This window comes from Tachysurus vachellii, chromosome 9 (assembly GCF_030014155.1).
Source record: "Tachysurus vachellii isolate PV-2020 chromosome 9, HZAU_Pvac_v1, whole genome shotgun sequence".
Classification (NCBI taxonomy): domain Eukaryota; kingdom Metazoa; phylum Chordata; class Actinopteri; order Siluriformes; family Bagridae; genus Tachysurus; species Tachysurus vachellii.
In genome coordinates this window covers 11,364,534-11,388,492 of record NC_083468.1, presented here as the reverse complement: position 1 = coordinate 11,388,492, position 23,959 = coordinate 11,364,534, and the positions used below count along the sequence as shown (strand labels likewise).

General features: G+C 36.5%; 1 protein-coding gene across 3 annotated transcripts; it reads left to right on the top strand.

The window, feature by feature from the left end:
- Positions 1-5,336: 5,336 nt before the first annotated feature.
- Positions 5,337-23,625, top strand: st14a (ST14 transmembrane serine protease matriptase a). 3 transcript variants are annotated; one of them, XM_060877680.1, is made up of 20 exons: positions 5,337-5,352; positions 5,579-5,784; positions 8,995-9,154; positions 10,863-10,993; positions 11,161-11,231; positions 11,834-11,991; positions 12,090-12,119; positions 12,221-12,452; positions 14,584-14,729; positions 15,137-15,240; positions 15,331-15,428; positions 20,127-20,260; positions 20,381-20,485; positions 20,980-21,087; positions 21,185-21,304; positions 21,450-21,566; positions 21,768-21,951; positions 22,122-22,390; positions 22,592-22,728; positions 22,870-23,625. In XM_060877680.1, the coding sequence occupies exons 2-20, from the start codon at positions 5,740-5,742 to the stop codon at positions 23,029-23,031; spliced, it is 2,511 nt and encodes an 836-aa protein (XP_060733663.1). In that variant the 5' UTR covers positions 5,337-5,352; positions 5,579-5,739; the 3' UTR covers positions 23,032-23,625. The 3 variants fall into 3 exon arrangements, with proteins under 3 accessions (XP_060733663.1, XP_060733662.1, XP_060733660.1); XM_060877679.1 differs by lacking the exon at positions 5,337-5,352 and adding an exon at positions 5,366-5,395; XM_060877677.1 differs by lacking the exon at positions 5,337-5,352 and having other exon boundaries at positions 5,402-5,784.
- Positions 23,626-23,959: the final 334 nt, after the last annotated feature.

Genomic DNA, 23,959 nt, shown 5'->3' with positions numbered 1-23,959 from the left:
GATGGTTTCCTTAAGGTGTAGAAACATCTGTGTGTGTGTATATACATATATATATATATATATATATATATATATATATACACATATATATATATATACACATATATATATGTATATATACATATATACATGTATATATGTATATGTATACATATACATATATACATATATATATTTCACAGCATTTCACTTTTTCCACATTTTCCAGCCTTATTCCAAAATAAAGATCTGTGCCTTAATACAAACCTGTCTCAGAGCTCTACAGCACACCACCTGTGCTGGAGTGTGAAGTGATTTCAGTCTAGCAGTATGTCACAAGATATCAAGTCACAAGTCTATATTCTATTTCTAAGACCACTATGCTTAATATATTTTAAAACTAGCCTTATAATTTTCCCGGATCCAGGCTTTATGTTTAAAAGGCTATTGATTGTAAATACTTTGCAACCTATTCCCTGTAGCTCTCTCACTAACTCATTCCTTTCCAGATCATACTTGGGGCAGAAAACCAGCACATGTTCAACTGTTTCCTTTACTTGACATAATTCACATAGTCCTGTACCATGTTTCCCTATAATGTAAAGTATAGAATTGAGTTTAGTGTGTCCCATCCTTAGTCTTGATAAAATAACCTGATCCTCTCTACTTAAATTTAGTATCATATTACTTTGTCTTACGGTTTTATGTATATTATATAAATGCCTTCCCATTTTACACTCATTCCAATTCATTTGCCATTTCTGGTTACAAGCTTCTTTAATGATACTTTTCCCTTCCATCCTACTTAATGCTACAGTAATATTGAGGAAGTTCAGTTTTAAGTGACTCCTTTGCCATTCTATCCGATCTTTCAAATTTAATTATTACTCCAATTTGCTTTAGTCTGTACAAAATATTCAATATTTCTACATAAATATCAAATCTAGCTGTTTGATAAGTGAGTAGGCTTATAAGTGATGCCATTGAATCTGAACAAATCACAACTTTGTTTGGCGTCACCTCTTCCACCCAACTAAGTGCCATCTGAATTGCCACCAGTTCAGCAGTATATACTGAGGTCCCATCAGTCAATCTCCCATATTTTCCTATTTTAAATTCAGGAACATAAAATGCTGATCCAGTACGACCTATCGCTGGGTATCTTGATCCATCTGTGTAAATTGGAAGAAAAGTATAATAGACTGTTCTAATATATTCAATTGTATAGTTCTTAATATCAATATTTCCTTTTTTAACACTCTCATGAATTAGTAAATCAACTTCCGGTTGGCTAAAAAACCACGGGGGTATTGGGGAAATAGTTGGCGTTAATGAAAATGGTATGTTATCTAGCGATATTCCTGAAGCCCACTCCTTTGCTTTCCAAGCAAAACCACTTCCTGTCAGGTGTATAGTCTCCCAACTCCCCTCAATAATTGCCTTAGTATAATGTTCGTGTTTATGCCCTTGTAAACTGATCCAGTAAGCGACAGCTAATTTTTGGCGTCTTAATTCTAACGGGTACTCTCCTGTTTCCACTTGCAATGCTGAAATTGGAGTTGTTTTACTTGCTCCTGTAATACATCTCAGTGCTCGTGCCTGAATTAAGTCTAACCTTTTAGGCATACTATCTGATGCAGATCCATATATCATGCATCCATAATCCAAAACGGATCTTAAGAGAGTACAATATATGTTAATCATAGATTGTTTGTCAGTTCCCCATTCCTGGCCTACTATACATCTCATTAAATTCAGTACTTTGCTGCATTTCTCTTCAATATATTTGACATGCATAACCTATTAAATTTATCCCAGTCGGCTTTATCAAATCTCCATCTACTTGGCATTGTTTTACTTTGTTGATAAATTTCCAATCCCACATTGCATAAAATTGGATAATGATCACTTCCCAATGTAGATTGCTCTAGTACTTCCCATTGACATTCTAAAGCTATAGTTCCAGAGACTATTGTCAGATCAATACATGACATTGAAGAATCCCTTATATTGAATCTAGTACCCTTCCCGTTGTTTAAACAGACTAAAGCATGTTCCTCCATAAACTCTTCTACTACCCTACCATTTTTATCAGTGCAAGTACTACCCCAGAGTGAATTATGTGCATTAAAATCACCACACCATATCAAATTTCCTCCAGCTTTGATTATCATATTTAAATCCTCTAGAGTTAATTGATTACAAGGATTATAAAAGTTTACCACCTTTAATCCCCCTCCCTGAGTCCACACCTCTACAACAACACATTCCCCTAAGACATCTATTATTATTTCTCTACAGGTCACCCCATCTTTAACAAATGTCCCACATCCTCCTCCATTTGTACCAACTCTATCCTTTCTAACCAATTTGTAGCCCGGAATACAAAAGTTCAACTGCGGATGAAGCCAAGTCTCCTGAATACATATAATGTCTGGTAAAACTGCTAGCTGGTAGACAAATCTTTTAAGTTCTTGCCCATTCGCAATCAAACTTCGAGCATTCCACTGTAATATTTTCATATCTTACTTTTACTACTCTGACTACCCACAGGATCACCCTTCCCTACTGTTCCTTCAGTTTGTCCTAGTATCGTTTGCATCTGTTCCACTGACACTTCAGTAATACCAAGTTGCCGAGCCGCTGCAGATAAAACAATTTTCAGCTTTTCAGTTCTTTTGTCTGTTTGAGCTGAGCAATTAATGACTTCGGCTATAAATGCCACAAAATTAATTTTGTTTACCACAAGCAAGTTTCCATCCTCAAGACATTTATGACTGCAGGTGTCTTTAGACTGATTTACTATATTTTCCCTCAGATTTCCATTCATCGCTTGTACTTGCTTGACTGCTTGAGCATATGATATATTCTGTACTGTTTTGAGTTTCATTGCTTCCGTTGCTTGCTTTTGGGCTTTACAGCCTATAAACGCTGCACTGTGTGGCCCTCCACAATTACAACATTTAGGTTCGATCCCCTCGCCACATTTTCCATAATCATGTTCTCCGCCACATCTGCAACATCTTTTTTCCCCTTACAGACAGAAGCAACATGCCCCAATCTTTGGCAATTAAAACATCTCAATGCTGGTCTAACAAATGGTCGTACCGAATAACACACATATCCAATTTTAACACGTTCCGGTAAGTTTTTACAACTGAAAGTTAGTACAACAGTAGTACTTCCCTCTTTTTTACCATTTCTAATAGAAAGCAGACACTTCACATCTGTCACCATTTTGTTTGCAATCTGTGCCTTTAAAACGTCATCAGATAAGGATTAGAGATGAGCCGGATACTCGGCTGAAACGAGTATCCGGTACGGATAAAGCACTTCTGCCGAGTACGAGTATTATACGAGTAATACGAGTCAATATCTGTGCTCGGATTGAATGAAAATCATCATTGGGTAGCTGATTGTGTCAGCGTTCTGTGATAGGCTAGTAACAGCGCCCCTCCCCTACACACATACAGATGTATTGTGTTGCCGTGTCTCGCTCTGCTCACTCACAGTCACACACAGAACAGCTCTCTGTCTCTCCCTCAGTCACTCAGGTTCGCGGGTCTTTTCCGTTAACGTTTAGGGTTTCTTCAGCTTTTTACTTCGGGTTGTAACGTTAATAATATGTATTTACTAACCAGTAGAGTTCTGGTAAACGTGGGTTCGTTCAGACGTGGTGCTTGCTTGGTAGAATGCAACTCGCATTGCGTCTCTGCCTGTCGGAGATTTTTGTTCTTTTTTAAACCTTCAGCTGTCTCTAACCAGTAACCAGACACTGAGTGTCTGACACGTTTTTGCTGTATTTCATAAAAACATAAAGGTAGTAAGCTAGTGTTATAAATATTACAAATTAATTATTACCGGTTAAAGCCCCGCCCATTTCAAGACAAACCGGGTTAGGGCCCACCCACTCCGAGTACGGATACAGATACAGATAATTCATATGGTTAACAGATACGGATACAGATACAGATAATGCTGTACTCGCTCATCCCTAATAAGGATACAGGTACCCCCATAATTACTCCTTTAAATTCCCCCGGTACATAACAGTTGACTGCTTTACCTCCAAGCTCTTTGATCTTCAGTGCAATCTCTTGCTGCTTTTTGTCAACACAAAAAAGGAGGATACGGTTATTTGACAGATATCTTGCTGATTTAATATATCCAATTGATTTTTTGATTATTTTTGTAAGTTTCATTGGATTATTGATGTTTTCAACTGTTCCAGAAAATGCAACCATTACTTTGTATTCTACGTCAGTTTTCCTTACTTTGTTTATTTCTACTCTAGTATTGTTGTCATCTGACTCAGAATCTCGAGTTTTCCTTTTGTTTGTTGAATCCGTAATCTGTGACCATCCCTCACTATCAATTACTGAAGAATCATCTTCATCATCCATACTACCTGCTTCCATACTCTCCAGTCTCAGCACAGTTGATGCTACCCCGCCGCACGAGCCCTTAGCCGACAAACGGTCAGCTACTCACTCAACTCTACGATGTCGAATACCGCGAACTTCCCCTCCCGGCTACTGCACTCAACCGACGGCCACAGGAACCCTGACATGCACTGTTAACTGTGGGACCTTATATAGACAGGTGTGTCTCTTTCCAAAACATGTCCAATCAACTGAATCTACCACAGGTGGAGTCCAATCAAGTTGTAGAACCATCTCAAAGATGATCAGTGGAAACAGGATGCACCTGAACTCAGTTTTGAGCGTCATGGCAAAGGCTGTGAATACTTATGTACATACATTATCAAAGATTACAAACATACTTCTTTCACGTTGTCACTATGGGGGGGGGTATTGTTTGTAGAATTTTGAGGAAAATAATGAATTTGATCCATTTTGGAATAAAAATGGAAAATGTGGAAAAAGTGAAGCACTGGATACTTTCCAGATGCACTGAAAAAGTTAACAAATATACATTAATCACATAATAGTTTATCTTCTACGTTTCTTCTTTTAATTAAAATGAAATCTTTTATTTATTTAAATTAATTAAATCTATTTGTAAGAGGGGGATTTTATGTTTCACTTCCGTCTTTCTATGAAAAAAAAAAGAAATTAAAAATAATAATAAAATAATAATAATAATAATAATAAAGGTGTGTTTTATTAATAAAACAAAACCATACTAAGTGCTTTTTCGCAAACTCGAGAAAACAATGTGTTAGTTTGTGAGCCCGCTCTTCCCTATGAGCCATTTTGACGCAACAGAAACCTGTGTAATGTGTTTTTGCCGGTCAGTAGGTGTGACAACTAATGAGTATTAAAGTACCCGGTTTCATCAAAACTGAGTTTCTGACGTGTGACGTTTTTGCGCTCCGTCGCGTCTCCGAGGGCGCGGTCATGAGTCCCACAGGTTAGTATCGCTTTTGTAACCTGAATCCGGAAGTCACACACAGGTAAATGACATGTTCCGTGTGTTTGTGAATGCGACTCTTTATTGTTATGCTCGTTGTATATGAAACGAAATAGCTCCTGGATTTAGAAAATGTACTTTTAGTTATTCGTATTTGCGTCGTTTGTTTTTAATCATTGCGTTTTCATTTAAAAGACTACGGTTTTATTTGTTTGGGGTTATTTAGGTTACTCGGCTCACCTGCCGTCGACAACGAACAGCAAGACAGGTTTGAGGACTGGTTTTACTCAACCTGAATTGTTCTAAAAAGAAGTGACACCGGATGTCTAAAGGTACTGACGAATAGGCGGAAGAAAGAGAAACATTACAAACAAATCGGCAAATGTCATGGACCCGATGGATGCAGGAATGCGTTACACCCCAAAGTCTTCGGTAGGCCTTTTACCTTTTGATGCTATATTAGCATTGCCTATAGTATCATGCTTTAGAAAAAATGACCTCAGTAGTTTTCTACGCAGTTACCTGCCAAGACATGGTTATGAGTATAAATTACTAATATGGATTTTATAAAAGCCCATCTACTGTTTTTATTTTTTATTGTTTAATACGTTACTATCAGTTATCATAATTACTAAAATTAAAATAACTAAATTAAGATAAAATGATCAAACAAAGGTGTTTTTTATTATTCACCTATTGTTCTGCTTTGTAAAATGAGAACGAAGGTCCAATGTTTCACTGAAAGAGGTTGATAATTAAGCTTACACATATATGATAAACAATAACATGTTCTTTGTTCAATTCATCTTTTTAAAAGGACTGTAAACTGTTTGACTGGTTCTTTAAAATCTGCAGTGCTATAGATGAGTCTAGCTTTTTGTGTTATAAACAGTAAGAAGATAGTCCGTAATACACACACACACACACACACACACACATAATCTCATAAGTATATGAAATGGGATGTTTCAAAACAATTTTAATATTTAAATTTTTTGCATATGTGTCTTAGTGTAATAAGAATTCTGTAAAGGATAAAATAGATCACATTCAGGTATTTTATGTGATTCTGATATTGCTGTTTAGTTTCTGACATGAGAAGAAAGTACAGAGGACTCCAGCTGTTTACGCTTAAAGCTAAAGGCTGTTTTCCTCCTCAGTGAATGAGTGGAATTGCAAGATTACAACATTGACTGCCATTCATGAGAAAAATCTGAACTCAGTTAGATTTTTTTCAGTGGATTTTATTTGCATCATACCTTTTGTCTAATAAAATTCTGAGATCTGATATCTACATGAGTATTTACAATGGTGCATATGCTAGCGACATTTGGAATGTGTCTCTTCAGTGTATTAGCTAAGCGTGTCATGGCATGTATTTCTTCAAACAGTTGATGTACAGTATCGCTTTTGAATTATTAGGCAATCGTGTTTTACCACGTGTTCCTGCAGACAGGTTTCAAACCCCCAAAAACTGCCTTGGCACTACTATTATGCCATGTTATACTAAAACAATAGTACACACAACACTTTTCATTGGTGGTGTATTATGGTGCACAGTAGGGGCAGGCCTGGTCCTGTACACAGATAATTTAAAGCATTTTGCATGAACCGTACATAAGCACCACTAATAATTTTAAAAAGGTTCAAGCTAAGAATTTGTAATGTTTAATGTTTGTAAATAATGTTTCTTGTGGTCATGTCAGTTTAGTCACTATTCTAAATGAAAGTGAATGAACATGGTAATGGTCTAATATAATTTATGACAAAGGCTTATGTATGTGCATGTAGCTTTTGAAAGCCTGGCTACAAATTTAACACAGAAAGCCATTTTTTTATGCTGTACTGCCATCAAAGGGTGTTGACAAGACAAAAGAAAAACAGCACTGAGATGTCATTTTAGCTTATTAGATTGCCAAAAACCAAACCTGAGAAGTACAACTGACTCATAGTTGCAGTACACATTAGTGATGTCTGATAACATCTGTATCTTTCAAGACCTATCTGCTCAATTAGATTCAGGTCAGTTAGTTAACTTTAAAATAGTCTTTAGTTGCTTAAAAATGTATGCTTCAGGCCATCTGCAGTGTGAGGTTTTGACATAGTTGGTTGAATCTATTTAGATAATATAGGCCTATACACTTATGAATTAATCCTGCTGCGTTTATCATGAATAAATACAAGGAAACAATTCTTCTCGCAGTCATACATGCCCATGCAATAACATGAGGTAGTGTTCTAAGCAGTTCCTTTCCTTCTCCATACTCTTCTCTTCCCATAATTTTGGTACAAGTTGATCTTTGTCTCATAAATCGATTGGCTATAAAAGCTTTTTATTTAAATAAAGTTTTTCATAAACTCTGATCTAGTCTACCCAGTTTTTAGGATTGCCACTGGTTTACATTCTCTGCTATGTCTTCTGTATTTGCTCTGTTGAAGGCTTCCTTTTTATTGACTTTCACACAGATAAACCTTCCTATTGGAGGGTCATTTAAGGATGGCTTACTTCTCTTGCTGCCCTTTAGACTTCATTTTAAGAGTTTACTGCAACAGATTTTAAATGTAATGCAACAAAGCCAAATCTAGACCTTTTAACTCCTTACGTCTAATAGAAATAATGAAGGAATAACACGTACAGTTGAGCAGATGGTTACCCAATTACTTTTGGTTCCCAAAAAAGGTGACAGATCACACAGGAAAAGCTGTTACAATGCTCACCTGTACAACTTTGTACTATAATGACACTAAAATTAAAGTGGGATGTCTGTACTTCTTTTAATTTTAACTTCAGTATAATGTGGTAGACAGCCCAAGTAATTAGAGTTGAGAATTTTGGTGCCATTCAGTGTGTCCAGGAATGATTCTATTTACCTGACAAAAGAGTAGAATTCTGGTCACGTTTGACAACATAGAGAGTCTCACACTTATCCCTCACACAAACCCCAGTGATGAGTGGCATTGCATTATTTAGCTAAGATGTTTACTTGTAGACTAGCTGTCTCAGGTAAATGGGTATTAATGTGAAATGGGAACCATCCAAACTACATACAAGTTCTGTCTTAAAAACCTATACAACCACCGTAGCTGTGATTAACAATTCAATGAATTGTGGCTATTTGAATTAGAGGTTAACAGCAGGTAAAGACAGAACTGCCAGTATCAGCATGCTTAAACACCTAGCCTACATTTTAACAGCAACTTTTTTAGTCAGAATCATTATATTAATTTAATAATTAATTTGCTTTCATGAAGTGTGCACTTGTGCTGACTCCACAAGTTTGTCAAACCTTATGAAACACCGAAAATTCAAACCCACCCAATCTTTACCTGAACATTCTTCAAAAGAAGAGATTAAGCATGAGAAAAATTTGATCATTTGTACGAAGTAATTAACATGGTCAATATTGGAAATATGCTTACATTTAAATAGGTACCTATAAATAGTGCAGAATCTCAAGTATTAGAGACTCCACTACTACCTGAGCTCTCAGTGTGCTAATTTAAAAAGATTCAGTGATCAAGTGGGTATGGCACTGCAGCATACAGAAACAATACACAGATCATATCTGGTTTAAAAAAATACATTAAAATTAGCTCTTCTGTACTTTTCATTTAACTGCCTACCATTGCTTGCATTTTTAGGACAAGGACTGGGACCAAGCAGTAACATTTCTTCCAGCAACAGATTCCAAAAAGCTGGAGAAGAAGAAACATCCAGGGAAGACTGGTGCCATTATTGGCATAGTCATCTTTGCTGCTGTTGTGGCTTTGATGACAGGACTTCTTGTGTGGCATTTCCACTGTGAGTTCTTGCTGAATGCAGTTTTGTTAACTGTTATCCACATAATGTATTAAGGCATAAAATTACACTTTGGCTCAAAACCCCATATTTATTGAAATAATTGACATTTATAGCAATCAGTGTTGTAATGAAATATGCCTGGAGGAGGACACGGGTACATTTTGATTTTACACATTGTGAGAAGGCTGGTTAGAGAGCCAGCCAAAACATCATTACATTTGATATTATTTCTCTTTCACCTATTGTTTCTTCAGCCAGCTTCCAGGTTTACGGTCAAAGGATTTGATTGGGGAAACTGGGCTGCATAAAATTGTCCCGTTAGTTATTTTGTACTGTGACATACTAAAGCAGAGCATAATCCCCTCTTTTCGGAGACTGGGCCGCAGGGTGGTATTCCAACATGATAGCGGCCCCAAACACACCTCTACAACAACCACTGCCTTGCTAAAGAAGCTGAGGGTAAAGGTGATGGACTGGCCAAGCATGTCTCCAGACCTAAACCCTATTGAGCATCTGTGGGGGATCCTCAATCAGAAGGTGGAGGCGCACAAGGTCTCTGACATCCACCAGCTCAGTGATGTTGGCATGGAGGAGTGGGAGAGGACTTCAGTGGCAACCTGTGATGCTCTGGTGAACTTCATGCCCAAGAAGATTAAGGCAGTGTTGGAAAATAATGGTGGCCAAACAAAATATTAACACTTTGAGCCCAATCTAGACTTTTTTTTACTTGGGGGTGTACTCACTTTTATTGCCAGTGGTTAGACATTAATGGTTGTGTATTGAGTTATTTTGAGGGTACAGAAAATTTAGTTATACAAGCTGTACACTCACTACTTTACATTGTAAAGTTCTTTACATCTCCATCTCTACATAAAAAACATCTAGGTGTTATGGCCACTACCACTGATTGCCCAAATATTATTTATACCAACCCACCCTAATGTAATTGGCTGGAACTGGCCCTGATGGGAAGTGGTAGCTCCAATGCTCAGGGATGAAAGTTCAAAAGTTGTTTGAGGTTCAAGGCCCAGCACAGCCAAGCTGCCACTGTTGGGACCGAATTTACAAATATGTCCTTTTGACCATAAACCAGGAAGCTACCTCAAGACGCAACAAAACAAGAGAAATAGAGCAGCACTGTCAGGTTAATATGTCACTATATTCAGTGATAATGCAGTTGTTTTTTTTTCCTTTTTTTAGTATCACTGAAATTATTGTTCAACATGTTTGCAGGAATGTGGTAGTTGTTAGTAGACTATTGTGTAGCCATCTAATGGTATCCCAAAATCTAATTTGTGTGAACGTGTGTGGTGAGGTTTTCTGTCACAGTAGCATTTGTCAGAGAAAAGTTTGCAAATGTAAATCCTCAGTTTGTTCTACATACAGTTGTGGAAACATGAATATACAATATGTTGCAGATAAGCCAGAGTCTTTTAAAATGTTTAATTCTTTTTTGAGGGAAAATCAGTACATATTGAAATCTGTTGTCATCTGAGGTTATTTTCTGTTTGTTGAATTTGCTGAGGATCACACAATTGTAATTAATATACAAAGAACTAAAGGAGGATGTTCTCTTTTTTGTTTTACCTTGACCTTAACACAGAAATGTTTGTTTGTGTTTATTTCATTTATATGGAGCAACGTATGACCTCTCTTGGTAATTTTAGCATCTTTTTTTATGTTTTAACATCTATGCCTGGTCTTTTAGTTCGGAAGGATACCAGGGTGAAAAAGATGTACGCTGGCTCTATGAACATCACAAATCAAGTCTTTTTGGAGGCTTATGAGAACCCCAATAGTACAGAGTTTCAGGACCTGGCCAACCAAGTAACTTCCCAAGTAAGACCTATTGTCAGAACACCTGAGTAATGTAATTAGCCTTGGTTTGTGGGATCTCTCTCTCTCTCTCTCTCTCTCTCTCTCTCTCTCTCTCTCTCTCTCTTTTTCTTCCTTTTTTTGTTTTAAAAGGCTATAAAATTTTTGTTTCTCAATGCTATCCATTTCAGTTAAGAGAACTCTACTCCAGGATTCCCCAGCTGTCAAAATATTATGTTGGTTCTACAGTACAAGCTTTCAGGTACTGTCATTAATCTGTAAACTTGACTATACTGTAAAGAAAAAAATAACCTACAGTTAAAAACAAAATTTATTCTTTTAACCCAACCACTGGGGTATACATATTGGGAAGTGTAATTGGTTTATTTGTTTTATTATTAGGTTCATTTGGCAACAACCAAACGGGTTCTGTTCTTTATGAACCTGCTGATTTTATGAAGTTGTTGCCAGTTTTTAGGTAATTAAAGTCTGCCAATTAGTATTTGTTACATACTTCAAATAATACCAGTTTGTTACTTAGTCATTGTTATTTTTATTGGGTTATTAGCTTGGTTAAGGATATTTTTAGTCATGTTATGAATTATATATTTATTTTACAAATAACAGCGGTCATAAATGTCAGACTTAATATTTGAGAAACTATTAGTTTAATATTAGGTTAGCTACATTTGTGAATGTTTATTAAATATAATGTATATTCACACAGACATGGTGTGTGTGTGGGTATATATGTATTTATTAATTACTATAATACAAGGGCATTCAGCAGTTTGCTGTTTTTTGGTGAATGAAATGATTGCACATTGTATAAAATAACATTGTCCTTCTTCCCTCTTACTCTAGTGAAGGCAGTGTAATAGCATATTATCTGTCAGAGTTCCATGTTCCAGTGTCACAGGAGGCTACTGTGGATAACACAATGACTACTATGGATGACACGATAAAGAAGCAGCGAAGTCTAAAATCAGACAATCTGTTATTCACTAGAATAGATACTTCTGGTACATAATTTGCATGGTTCTATGTATTAATTTAGACCATATCACATTTTTGTCATCTTACCATCTAATTTTTTCATTGGGTCTTTTTCTGTTTATAGCTTTAGATTCTCAGATATTTACAAAGCAGAGTAAGTTGTACTTTTTAAAAATTTGGTTTAAAAATTTGAATGAACTGATATGTTTTGTGGGTTGCGTGTAAGGAATGATACTAAGATTTATTTCCCTACAGTGTATACGTATGCTGTGCACACAAGGCCTAATGAAGTCATTGATATCATGTCACCTGGGTTTCCTAACTACCCATATCCACAAAATACGTTTGCACAGTGGCAATTACGAGCTGACCCTGGCAACATCATCAAGCTAGACTTCACTACTTTCAATGTGGAGGAAGACTGCAGCAGTGACTTTATCAAAGTGTATGACTCACTCTTGGCAATGGAGAGGCGACTTATGGCTCAGTAAGTTTGAAGTACTTTTTTCTTTTATTCTTCTTTTCTTTAAAAGGAAAAAAAAATAAACTTTTTTTTTTTTTTTTAATTATGTATGGGATACAAGTCATAATTAGTCATTGTGTACATCTTATTTACAATACATCCAGTTATAGAATGTCTGCAGATTAGTTACAAATTTGCTGGACAAATTATTCATGAATAAGAAAATAGATTTTGCTGATGAGTGAGTTGTGGCAGCCGGTAAAATAAATCTCACTGTTTATTTATCTAATTTCCCTAGTCAGTATTCAGGGACTACAAACTGACAGACTATTCAGAATTCATGCACATCTGGTAGTCATTTCATTATTAACAGCTGGCTATTAATTACTCTTTTAATAATTGTTTATGCAGGAATGGATTTCAAAATATTTCCCATGTGTTTTTCGAATGTTTGTTTAATTTTTTGGGGAAAATTTCTATATTGAAATCTTTTGCGTTTTTGTTACCTTAAGATATTTGTTTACTGAGGTTGGTGAGGACTGCTAAATTGTTATTTAGACCCTGAATAAAAACATTGAAAAGGAAAAGGAAATGAGGTATCTATTAAATGAAGACTAGGGATGTGGCAGCCTAGTGGTTAAGGTGTTGGGCTACCAATCGGAAGGTTGTGAGTTCGATTCCTCCGTCCACCAGGTTCCCACTGCTGGGCCCCTGAGCAAGGCCCTTAACCCTCAATTGCTCAGTTGTATAAAAATGTAAGTCTCTCTGCATAAGGGCATCTGCTAAATGCTGTAAATGTAAGACAAAATAGGACTGGTAGAAAACCAAAAAAAAAAAAACAATAAAGCAAAATGTAATTTTGCTTTATTGCAAGAGGAAATAAAAAAGTCAATTATCAAACAAGTAAACTTTTAGTGATGACATTTCTGAAGTGTGTTCACTTTGCTGCAAAAAATGGTTTAATTAACTAGAGTTTAAATAAAGACTGGTTAGATAAAGGCATGAATGTGCAGGTGTACAGGAGTGGACTGGCAATGCTACTTATTTTTTTATTTAGACATTTGGATTGAAATCAAAAGATGACTGAGATGATAGATCAGATCTTTTATTTCCTGGTTTTTTACATCTAGATGTGTTTAACACCCTGCCACCTCTTGTGGGGAACCAAGCAGTTTTTCGATGAGCAAATGATATTACAAATGACACAATATTTGGTTGAATATCCCTTGCTTGCAGTACTGATATCATTAAACTGTTGCATTCTTCATTTGTGATGCTTTGCCAGGCTTGTATGCCAGTTAATTTCTGTTGTTGCTTTTTGAGGGACTTTTCCCTTCAATCTTCATATCAGGAGGTGAAACACATTCTGTCTTTTGTTGCATGATGAATTTCTTCCTAGTTCGATTGGATGTATTTCCCTGTAAATTGGGAGACAGAACGTTTCTTTAGACTTCTGAATTCCTTTTGCTGCTAGCATCATGAGTTACTAATAATAGTTATATGTATATTAATAAAGATGTTCAAGAAGCAGCAATGCAAACCCAAGTGTTTAATGCACCAATTATGTTTGGCCAGTGAGTCCCAGCTTAATAAGTTAAAAGTTTTTTGTTTTCCCTATGCAGAAATTTTGCATATGAATGAATAGGTGATTTATAGTGAATCGACAAAATTGATGTATTATTTTATGTCTTAATTTTATACGCACACTTTGTGACTTTGTCTAAATTAGGTTTTCAGTTTTTTCCCTATTTCTTTGATATTGAATCATATCCTGCTGAAGGTTTTTCTGTTATTGGCTCACTCTAGCACCACCTGCGTATATTTGGGCATGTTTCATGAAAAATAGATGATTTGGGGCATGCTGTATTTACAGTATATGATTCTCAAGATTTTGCGTCCCCTCATCTGAAACCAAATTTTCCAAGGTTTGCAGAATTGGGGGTACCAAGCAACTATCTTTGGGGAGGGTTTATGGAGCTAATGTATGGGGAAATAAGATGTATTGAAAAATAATTATATGGAAATAATATTGACATTGTTACTTACAGCATTATTGTGGAGGACTTCATATTGTGAATGTTTTTTTTCCCCATATGCCTCTATCATTAAGAAGATTAAGAACAGTTTGATCTTATTCCTTTTTTGAATTTAATAGGAAATGTGGACACTATTCACCCAATAACCCCCTCGGATTTATCTCCTCTGGAAATGTCATGCTGTTGACTCTTGTAACCAACGAACTAGGGGACTTTCCTGGTTTCAGAGCACAATTGTCTCAGGTGCCTGTGGAAAGAAATGGAGGTATGAATAAGGAATATTTAAGGGATCCATCAGTGGTTTAGCCTGTACATTTAAATGCTATATATTATTTCATATTTCATATGCTAAACACAGTTCATAGATGTAATATACTGTTGTAAGGTCACATAGTGTATTATAATGTATTCATATTGAACTAAAATTGTTTAAAGGACAGAAAATTTGTTTAAAAGTTTGTTAAAAGGAGTTATTGACTCTACATTCACGTGTTAAAGCTTTTAACATAATTTCATCTTGGTTGTGAATAGTATTTAGATTGTGAAAATCGATTAATTTTTTTAAACAAACAAATGTTTTTTTTTCCCCAAAATAAATACCTCTCAAAATGCCTTCTCGTGAATCCCTTTTAAGACCAGATTTCTCTTTCTCTTGTTTCTGCCTGCCTGTAGCAATGACATGTGGTGGAAATCTCACAGGAATGTCTGGAACTTTTACATCACCAAACTATCCAAAATACTATCCACCACTCATGAGGTGTGAATGGAACATCGAGGTTAGACAGCCTCTTATACTGAAACTAATATTTGACTACTCCCTTTACTGCATTTAATCATATTTTTGTTTGAACATTTTTGTCCTGAAGGTGCCACCTACAATGCATGTGAAGCTGACCTTCTCTAAATTCATGATGTCTGTCGGTGGGTCCTGTTTGAATGATTTTGTCCAGGTCAATGATGAGAAGTGAGTAACAATGCAATTTGTTGGGTTTGTTACTTACCTGAGAGAGTGCAAGTGTGTGCCTAAGAGTAGAAATATTGACAACATTAATGAAACTAAGACAATGATTGTGCAAAATAAAAATTGCACACATGATTGAAACTTTTTTGCTACTTTTTTTTTTTTTTTTTTTTTTAACAAAAATCCTTCTCAACATAGCTCAAAATACTATCAGCTTTAAATGCAATCAGGCTAATGATATAGGGATTACAGTTCAGTACTGGTGAGCTCAGCAAGACCAGAAGGCCTGGAAGACCATGGAACACATCTGTGGTGGATGACCAAAAATTTCTGTAATGAAAAAAAAGCCCTTCATAATAGCTGGCCAGGAACAACAGAACAGAACAGAAATCAACTCTCAAGAAAAGCCTTAACCAGAGTATTTTTAATATTTCGGGCCCAATAGCAAGCAAGTCTTCTGGTGGTAAAGGCATTTTAAAAGAAATTGTAATTCATAGTCATATAAATATAAACGGCAATTTACCGGTGACAGAAGCACTGATGATGCAGAAATCCATTACAGATTATTCTATTTGAAGTGAAGTGAAGTGACGTGACACAACTAAGTATGGTGACCCGTACTCAGAATTTGTTCTCTGCATTTAACCCATCCAAAGTGCATACACAGCAGTGAACACACACACGCACACACACACACACCGTGAACACACACCTGGAGCAGTTGGCAGCCATTTATGCTGTGGCACTCGGGGTTGGGGGCAGTTGGGGTGGTTCGGTGCCTTGCTCAAGGGCACCTCAGTCGTGGTATACCCGAGACTCAAACCCACAACCTTAGGGTTAGGAGTCAAACTCCTTTACCTTAGTCACCTTACTCTTTAACTCCCATCTACCTTTTATTCTAATAGCTGATTTTAATAGCCATTGCTTTCTGTGGAGAATTAATCATTGCAATACAAAAGGAAAGAAGATTTAAAGATTTTTTTTTTTAATCATATCTTATGACTTAAATTATGGATAGAGTACTTCTTTAAATTCAGGAAATATATCATATAATATATCTTCTTCTTCTTTCGGCTTTTCCCTTCAGGGGTCGCCACAGCGAATCATCTCTCTCCACCTAACCCTATCTTCTGCATCCTCAACACTTGCACCCACTAGCTTCAAATCCTCATTAATTACATCCATATACCTCCTCTTTGGCCTTCCTCTTTGCCTCCTGCCTGGCAGCTCCATGTCCAACATTCTCCTACCAATATACTCACTCTCCCTCCTCTGAACATGTCCAAACCATCTTAATCTCGCCTCCCTAACTTTGTCCCCCAAACGTCCAACATGGGCTGTCCCTCTGATGTACTCGTTCCTAATCCTGTCCAATCTTGTCACACCCAAAGAGAACCTCAACATCTTCAGTTCGGCTACCTCAAGCTCTGACTCCTGTCTCTTCTTCAGTGTCACTGTCTCTAAACCATACAGCACGGCCGGTCTCACCACTGTCCTGTACACCTTCCCCTTGATTCTTGCTGATATTTTTCTATCACACAGAACTCCTGACACCTTTCTCCACCCACTCCAACCTGCCTGCACTCGCTTCTTTACTTCTTTCCCACTCTCTCCATTACTCTGGACTGTTGACCCCAAGTACTTAAACTCCTGTACCTTCTTCACCTCTTCACCCTGTAACCTTACTATTCCACTTCCCTCCCTTTCATTCACACACATGTACTCAGTCTTACTACGACTGACTTTCATTCCTCTTCTCTCCAGCGCAAACCTCCACCTCTCCAGGTTTTCCTCCACCTGCTCCCTGCTCTCACTACAGATCACAATGTCATCTGCAAACATCATCGTCCAAGGAGACTCCTGTCTGACCTCCTCTGACAACTGGTCCATCACTATAGCAAACAGGAAGGGGCTCAGAGCCGATCCCTGATGCAGTCCCACCTCCACTGTAAACTCCTCTGTCTGACCTACAGCACACCTCACCACTGTCCTGCTCCTCTCATACATGTCCTGCACCACTCTGACATACTTCTCTGCTACTCCTGACTTCCTCATACAGTACCACAGCTCTTCTCTTGGCATATCATAATATATATATATATATATATATATATATATATATATATATATATATATATATATATATATATATATATATATATATATATATATATATATATATATATATATATCTCATAACCTTTTTGCTTGTGACAATTTTCCAATCACAATCAATTTAAAGTTGGTAAAGTACAATACAGTAAATTGTATAAACTGGTATTAGTTTCAAACTCTGTTACGAGAGATTTGCATGCTTTCTAGAGGACAACCCAGATACCATGCAGAATTTCACACACACACACTATAGCAAATGATATAGTCCTAAGAAATCTCTAAACAAAAACCCTAGACCAATTCCATGGTCCAATGATAAATGGACAAGGAAGCTATAAAAAGAGGCAAAATGCTGTAATACTTTGATTCAGACATCCAACAAATCTAGCAAAAACCTTTGAAACACATTTAATCAGTTGAGAAACTTCTACTTTAGATCTAGTAATATAGAGCCATACCATCAGCTTTTTTCAGTGGAAGAAAATAACATGTTGCTGTCTTTTTTTTTTTTATTTCGAGAGTGTCTAGAAAACAACGTGGACACTTGGAATTTTAAAAGATTTGAACCCAATGAATTGCTGTGGTACTTTGCCTAATTTCTTTGTAAGATTTCTATCAAACAGACTCTTTTAGAGTCAAGGTAGCAAACACCCTTACTGTCTGGCCTACATAAACAAGAAATTGGAGTACATCAAGGAAGTATTTTGTCTGTAACATTTGGGTACTGTACACCACCAAGGCACAGAATTGGCTTTAGAGATTGACTCTGAATCCTTATTTGTTTTGTCAGCATTCAACATTATATGAAAGAAAACCAAATTACATCTGTTTATTAGGTCTACATATTATCTGGAGAACCTAAAAGTGGATTTAAACATTTTGTAATTCCTCTGTGGGAATCCACACAACATACCACACTATAAAAGGGATCTAAATCTGGGAATCAGCAGCGGCTTTTGGAACAAATTTATTGTGGCAGGGTATATGTATCCACAGCAAAGTTCCGTTTTCACTGCAGAATCTATAAAAATTGACCACCCCAAAAAGTGTGAAGACTTAATTAAATTTCTATCTCCTGTCATCTCAATGAATTTTAATATTATTTTCTGCTGAGTACTTGGACAGTCAGGGCCTTTTTACACCTGGTCACTTCATGTGTTTTCTCTGATCCGATAGCTCTCTGATTTGTTAAAACCGTTCCAATTACATTAGGGAACATAAATGCGTCTTGGCGAATCGGATATCAATCCGATCTTTCTACTCCCGCTCAAAATGCAAATATATTTTACCTCATTTCCAGGGTAATTAAAATGGAACATGCTTTGGTGTATGCGGTTTTCAGAATGCAATCAAAAAAGAAGACGAAAAAACTTGTTACTATGGTTATGCTACAAAAAACAGCATTTACTGTTATCTGCATTTTCACTGGCGGCAGCAGTGCATTTTAAGACCCAACGAGACACCTGGGTGAAAGATCACTTGCGAGTGACGTACTTCCGTTTGGGAGGAGTATAGCGCAGATGTATGTGGCTTGAACAACCACATTCATTTACACCTGTCCAGTTTCATCTGAAATGCGTCCCAGACCACCTCCTGAAGTGGTTGATCGATCGGATTTATATCCGTCTCAAAAACGTTTCGGAGGGCATTTAGACCTGGTCTAAAACGCATGAAATGACCAGGTGTAAAATGCCCCTCAGAAATATCTGGTAATCAGCAAGCAGGCAATGCTCCCAAAAATGCATTATCTACAGAACCATTAAAATTCTCTATACTTTCATAGAATTGAGACTAACATGAAATGCATACAGTAAAAATAGATGGCAATAGAATGGGATTACTAAACAGCGAATAAAATAAAACAATGTTCAGATAAAACGTATTCCCTTTTTTAATAATCTGTGGGAGTGAGTCATGCCAGTTAGGACACTCAAAACACAAATTTTATCAGGGGTAAATTCTCCAAAGTGCTCATCTGGTCAGAATCCATTGTCCACCAAACATATTTTACTGTATTATTATATATTGTAACACTTCTACCCCTTTGAAGAACTTGTTTTATTCTGTTGTTACTTATGAACATTAAACCACTTTACGGCTAAATTTGGATTTAGTTGGTTAAGAAAAGTAAAATTTTAGGAATGCTGAATCTTAAACATGTTATTTAGATTTACTTCTGAATAACTACCGGGCTTTCACCATGATTATAGCCATAGAATCTTGTATGGCGTTAAAAAGAAATGGTCTCGTAAACCGATGACACATCTAAAAAATACTGTACTTCCTGCACCTTCACCTGATTTTGGATATAATTCCCTAAAATAATTATTGGAAGACACATTCATTACATAATTTAATTACATCAATATACTGTGTTAGACCACTAAAATAAGTAAACAAAAACCTACTAGAAGACAAAGATGATCTAAATACTGCAGATCCATAGACAACCATTATTACTTTGGAATTTTTGAATATTTGAAGCTGTAATAATGTTAAATGTCAGGATATTCAAGCCCAAAATTCGGTAGTTTTTGGTAAAAAGATAATTGGGTGTTCAGGTGTTGACTTTGTGTTTATCCAAAGGCTTTGTGGTTCACTACCATCTTCCACCATGCGGACCAGCAACTCAAACCAAATGACTGTGATTTTCTACTCTGATGCATCAAATGTGGATCGAGGCTTTAATGCAAACTACAAAGCTTTTGTACCAACTAACCGTAAGTGTTGAGCCCTATTCTTCAAAAGGAACTCAAGATATACCTTTGCCACTTCCAGTGCCAAAAGTAACTAAGACTGGCATTAGTACTAAAACTCCTTTCTCTATCTTGTTCCCTCAGCATGTCCTGATAAGTTCCTGTGCAACAATAAGCGCTGTGTCAGTAATGCCCTGGTCTGTGATGGTTGGAATGACTGTGGAGACAATAGTGATGAGAAGAAATGCGGTACGTACTGCCAGGACACTGACCTAGAATACCTGCACGTACTGAGTTGTCAGGTTTTCTACCAATCATAACAATATTTCATACATTGATATACTGTAATAATGAGGGTGTGGGGTAGCCTAGTTGTTAAGGTGTTGAGTTACCAAACGGAAGGTTGTGAGTTCAATCCCAGGTCCACCAAGCTGCCACTATTGGGCCCCTCAGCATGGCCCTTATCCCTCAATTGCTCAGTGGTATAACAATTAGATAATGTAAGTCTGTCTGGACAAATGCTGGAAATGTAAGTGTAATATGCTCTGTTTGCTGTGAGAGGTGAACATAACTTTTTATACTTGTCCCTGTAGATATAAAAGTAATTTTGACTTAGTAGCTGTAAATATATAGCCATTAAAATGCATAAGTTTATTATATAACTAATATTATTAGCAGTCAATATGTAGTGTTTATGCATGCATTTATGTTTTTTTTGTTTTGTTTTTGTTTTTAACTTACAGAATGCAAGTCTGACATGATCAGATGTAACAACGGTCTTTGTAAGCCAATGTTCTGGAAATGTGATGGTGTTGATGATTGTGGAGACAGGACCGATGAAATGAATTGTGGTAAGAGCTGAGCTTTAAACATAATTAATGAATTATGACAAATTAATCTTTCATGTTTCACATTCTCTCTCACACACTCTCTTGCACTCTGCCTTAGGACCTGCCTGTAAAGAAGGAGAGTTTGCATGTGGAAATGGTGTGTGTATCCCAATCAAACAAAGGTGTGATGGGAGAAATGACTGTAGTGATAAGTCAGATGAAGCAGACTGCGGAAGAAGTAAGTTACATGTTCATGTTAAGGTTATCCATGATGTCATTACATATTACATTAGATTACTTTTCTTTATCATAATCAACATTACCATATTAATGTGTCAACCTTTGTAATTGTATTTATATATCTGGTCTTTTTTCCCTTTTAGGCACTGTATGTCTGGAAACTAATTACCAATGCAAGGATGGCCAGTGCATCAGTAAACAGAACCCAGAGTGTGATGGAGAGAAGGATTGTACTGATGGGTCAGATGAGAACTGTGGTGGTAAAAAATAAAATTCAAGAAAGCTAATACATAATTAATAATTTTTTTTATTTGAGATTTGATATGTAATATTAACTTACATATTAACAGGTGATTTGGACTGTTGCACTGATTTAAAAGATACTAAAGGAAATTCTATAAATTAACTTTTATTTTCCTTTTTTATGTAGCCTTAATAATATTTCCTTACCTCTCTTCTAGTATGTGGAGTGCAGCCTTTTAAAACCTCACGTATTGTGGGCGGTCAGGATACAACAGAGGGGGAGTGGCCTTGGCAAGTCAGCCTTCATATCAAAAACTCTCTGCATGTGTGTGGAGCATCAATCATCAGTGAGAAATGGCTAGTCACTGCTGCTCACTGCGTACAAGACGAACCAAAAATTAGGTAAACATGGCTCATTTTATGCTTTATATTTACCATTGAAATTAGTGTTATCTGTTTTTCTTTTTTCTAAACTACTTATGATGTATTTAAAAAAAAAAAGCACAGGGCACCAAATAAATAAGCTTGTCTAACATCTTCCAAAATCTGTGTGCATGTGTGTGTGAGAACAGGCTCTCTCAGCCAGAATCATGGGAGGTGTATCTGGGCCTCCACAGGCAAAATCAGTTGAATAAAGCAGAAAAGCGTTATCTAAAAAGGATCATTGCTCACCCCAATTACAATGAATTTACCTTTGATTACGATATGGCTCTTATGGAACTGGACACACCTGTCGCTTTCAAGGAAACCATCCGGCCCATTTGTTTGCCATCCTCCTCTTACGTCTTCCCTGTGGGCAAATCAGTGTGGATCACTGGCTGGGGTGCCACCAGAGAAGGAGGTGTGTTCAATTGGTGTTTAATTGGTGTTTAATGCTTATGATGTGAAATGTTCACTCACTCACTCTAATCAGTTTCAGCCAAAGCATTTATGTACATCACAAAACTTTTGCATTTTTTAAAAGGAGTGAGAAACAGAATATTTCTTTGGAAAGATCTGATAAATATTTAAGTGAAATAAATATTTGTGTGTGTTTGTGTAGGTTCTGGTGCATCACTGCTTCAGAAAGCAGAGGTTCGCATAATTAACAGTACAGTATGTGATTCATTGATGAATGGGCAGATCACATCACGCATGACATGTGCTGGAGTCCTAGCAGGAGGGGTGGATGCCTGTCAGGTGTAGTTTCTTTCTTTTTTTTTTTCCTTCAAGTAAAATGTACCTACTGGTAGTTATCTTACTATACAGACACAAATGCTCATATTACATATTCATATCATTTTTTTAGCTAATGACTGATTCTGTATTTTTCCCTCTCAGGGAGATTCCGGGGGTCCTATGTCTAGCAGTAATGTAGTTGGACGAGTGTTTCTGGCAGGTGTGGTGAGCTGGGGTGATGGATGTGCCCGTAGAAACAAACCTGGCATTTACACCACTGTCCCAAAATTCCGTGCCTGGATAAAAGAGCAAACAGGAGTATAATTGCAGAAAGAAAAAGATGATGTTGGCTGTTTCAGGAAACCGAGTTACCAGGACTTTAGTGAAGCAAGTTGATCAGAAAATGATATTTATTTTGTTTATGTGCCCGAGAGGACAAATGGAAAAGATGTTTAGAAATGTATGATATTGAGGCTGTCTCTGAAATTAGGTCAGTGTGATGAGCCCATAGCATTATGACCCTGTGTCCATGAAACAGTATGTTTTAATCAATTCTGTCTCCAAAATGCATGTAACCATCTCTTGATTGAAATATTAGTGTAGACAACCGTTTCACATTTTTTGTGAATTGAAGTACCAGGCTATGTCTTATTGTAAATAGATTCAGATTACTTCTTTAAATTTGTTTCTTAATAATGAATTGCTTACTATTTGATGCCTGTTTTGTAGATATTAACTGTTCGGAGTTAGGATTATATAGCATATCTTTTCAACACTCTGGGATCCCTAAATACACAAAATGTAAACTAAATGTGAATAATGAATTTTCTCATTCCTGTGTCATTCTGTTTTTATCATCAATGACTTGTAATCAGAACATACTGACCTAATGTTTTTTAAAGGTCTACTAATGTGCCATTTCCGAGTGATTTTGTGATTTTTAACCTATTTTACATTTTTGTGTTTTAATATTTGATTTTCTTTTACTTTGTCATGAATTGCTTCAGGTTATAATCCTAAATGCTAAAGGTACTGTTTTTGCTATGTACAAGACCCGTTTTAAAACAATTTACTTTAATAAATGATGCTTGTCCTTTTTTAAAGTCTTGAAATACGATTTAAAACTTCAAGTCTTGAGGCATGAATGCAGGCTTTAATTCTACCCAAATAGGATGGGTACAAGTGGAAATAGGTGGAAAGGAAAGCATGCAGCCACACCACGCCTTAGTGGACAAGATGAAAAACCTGATCC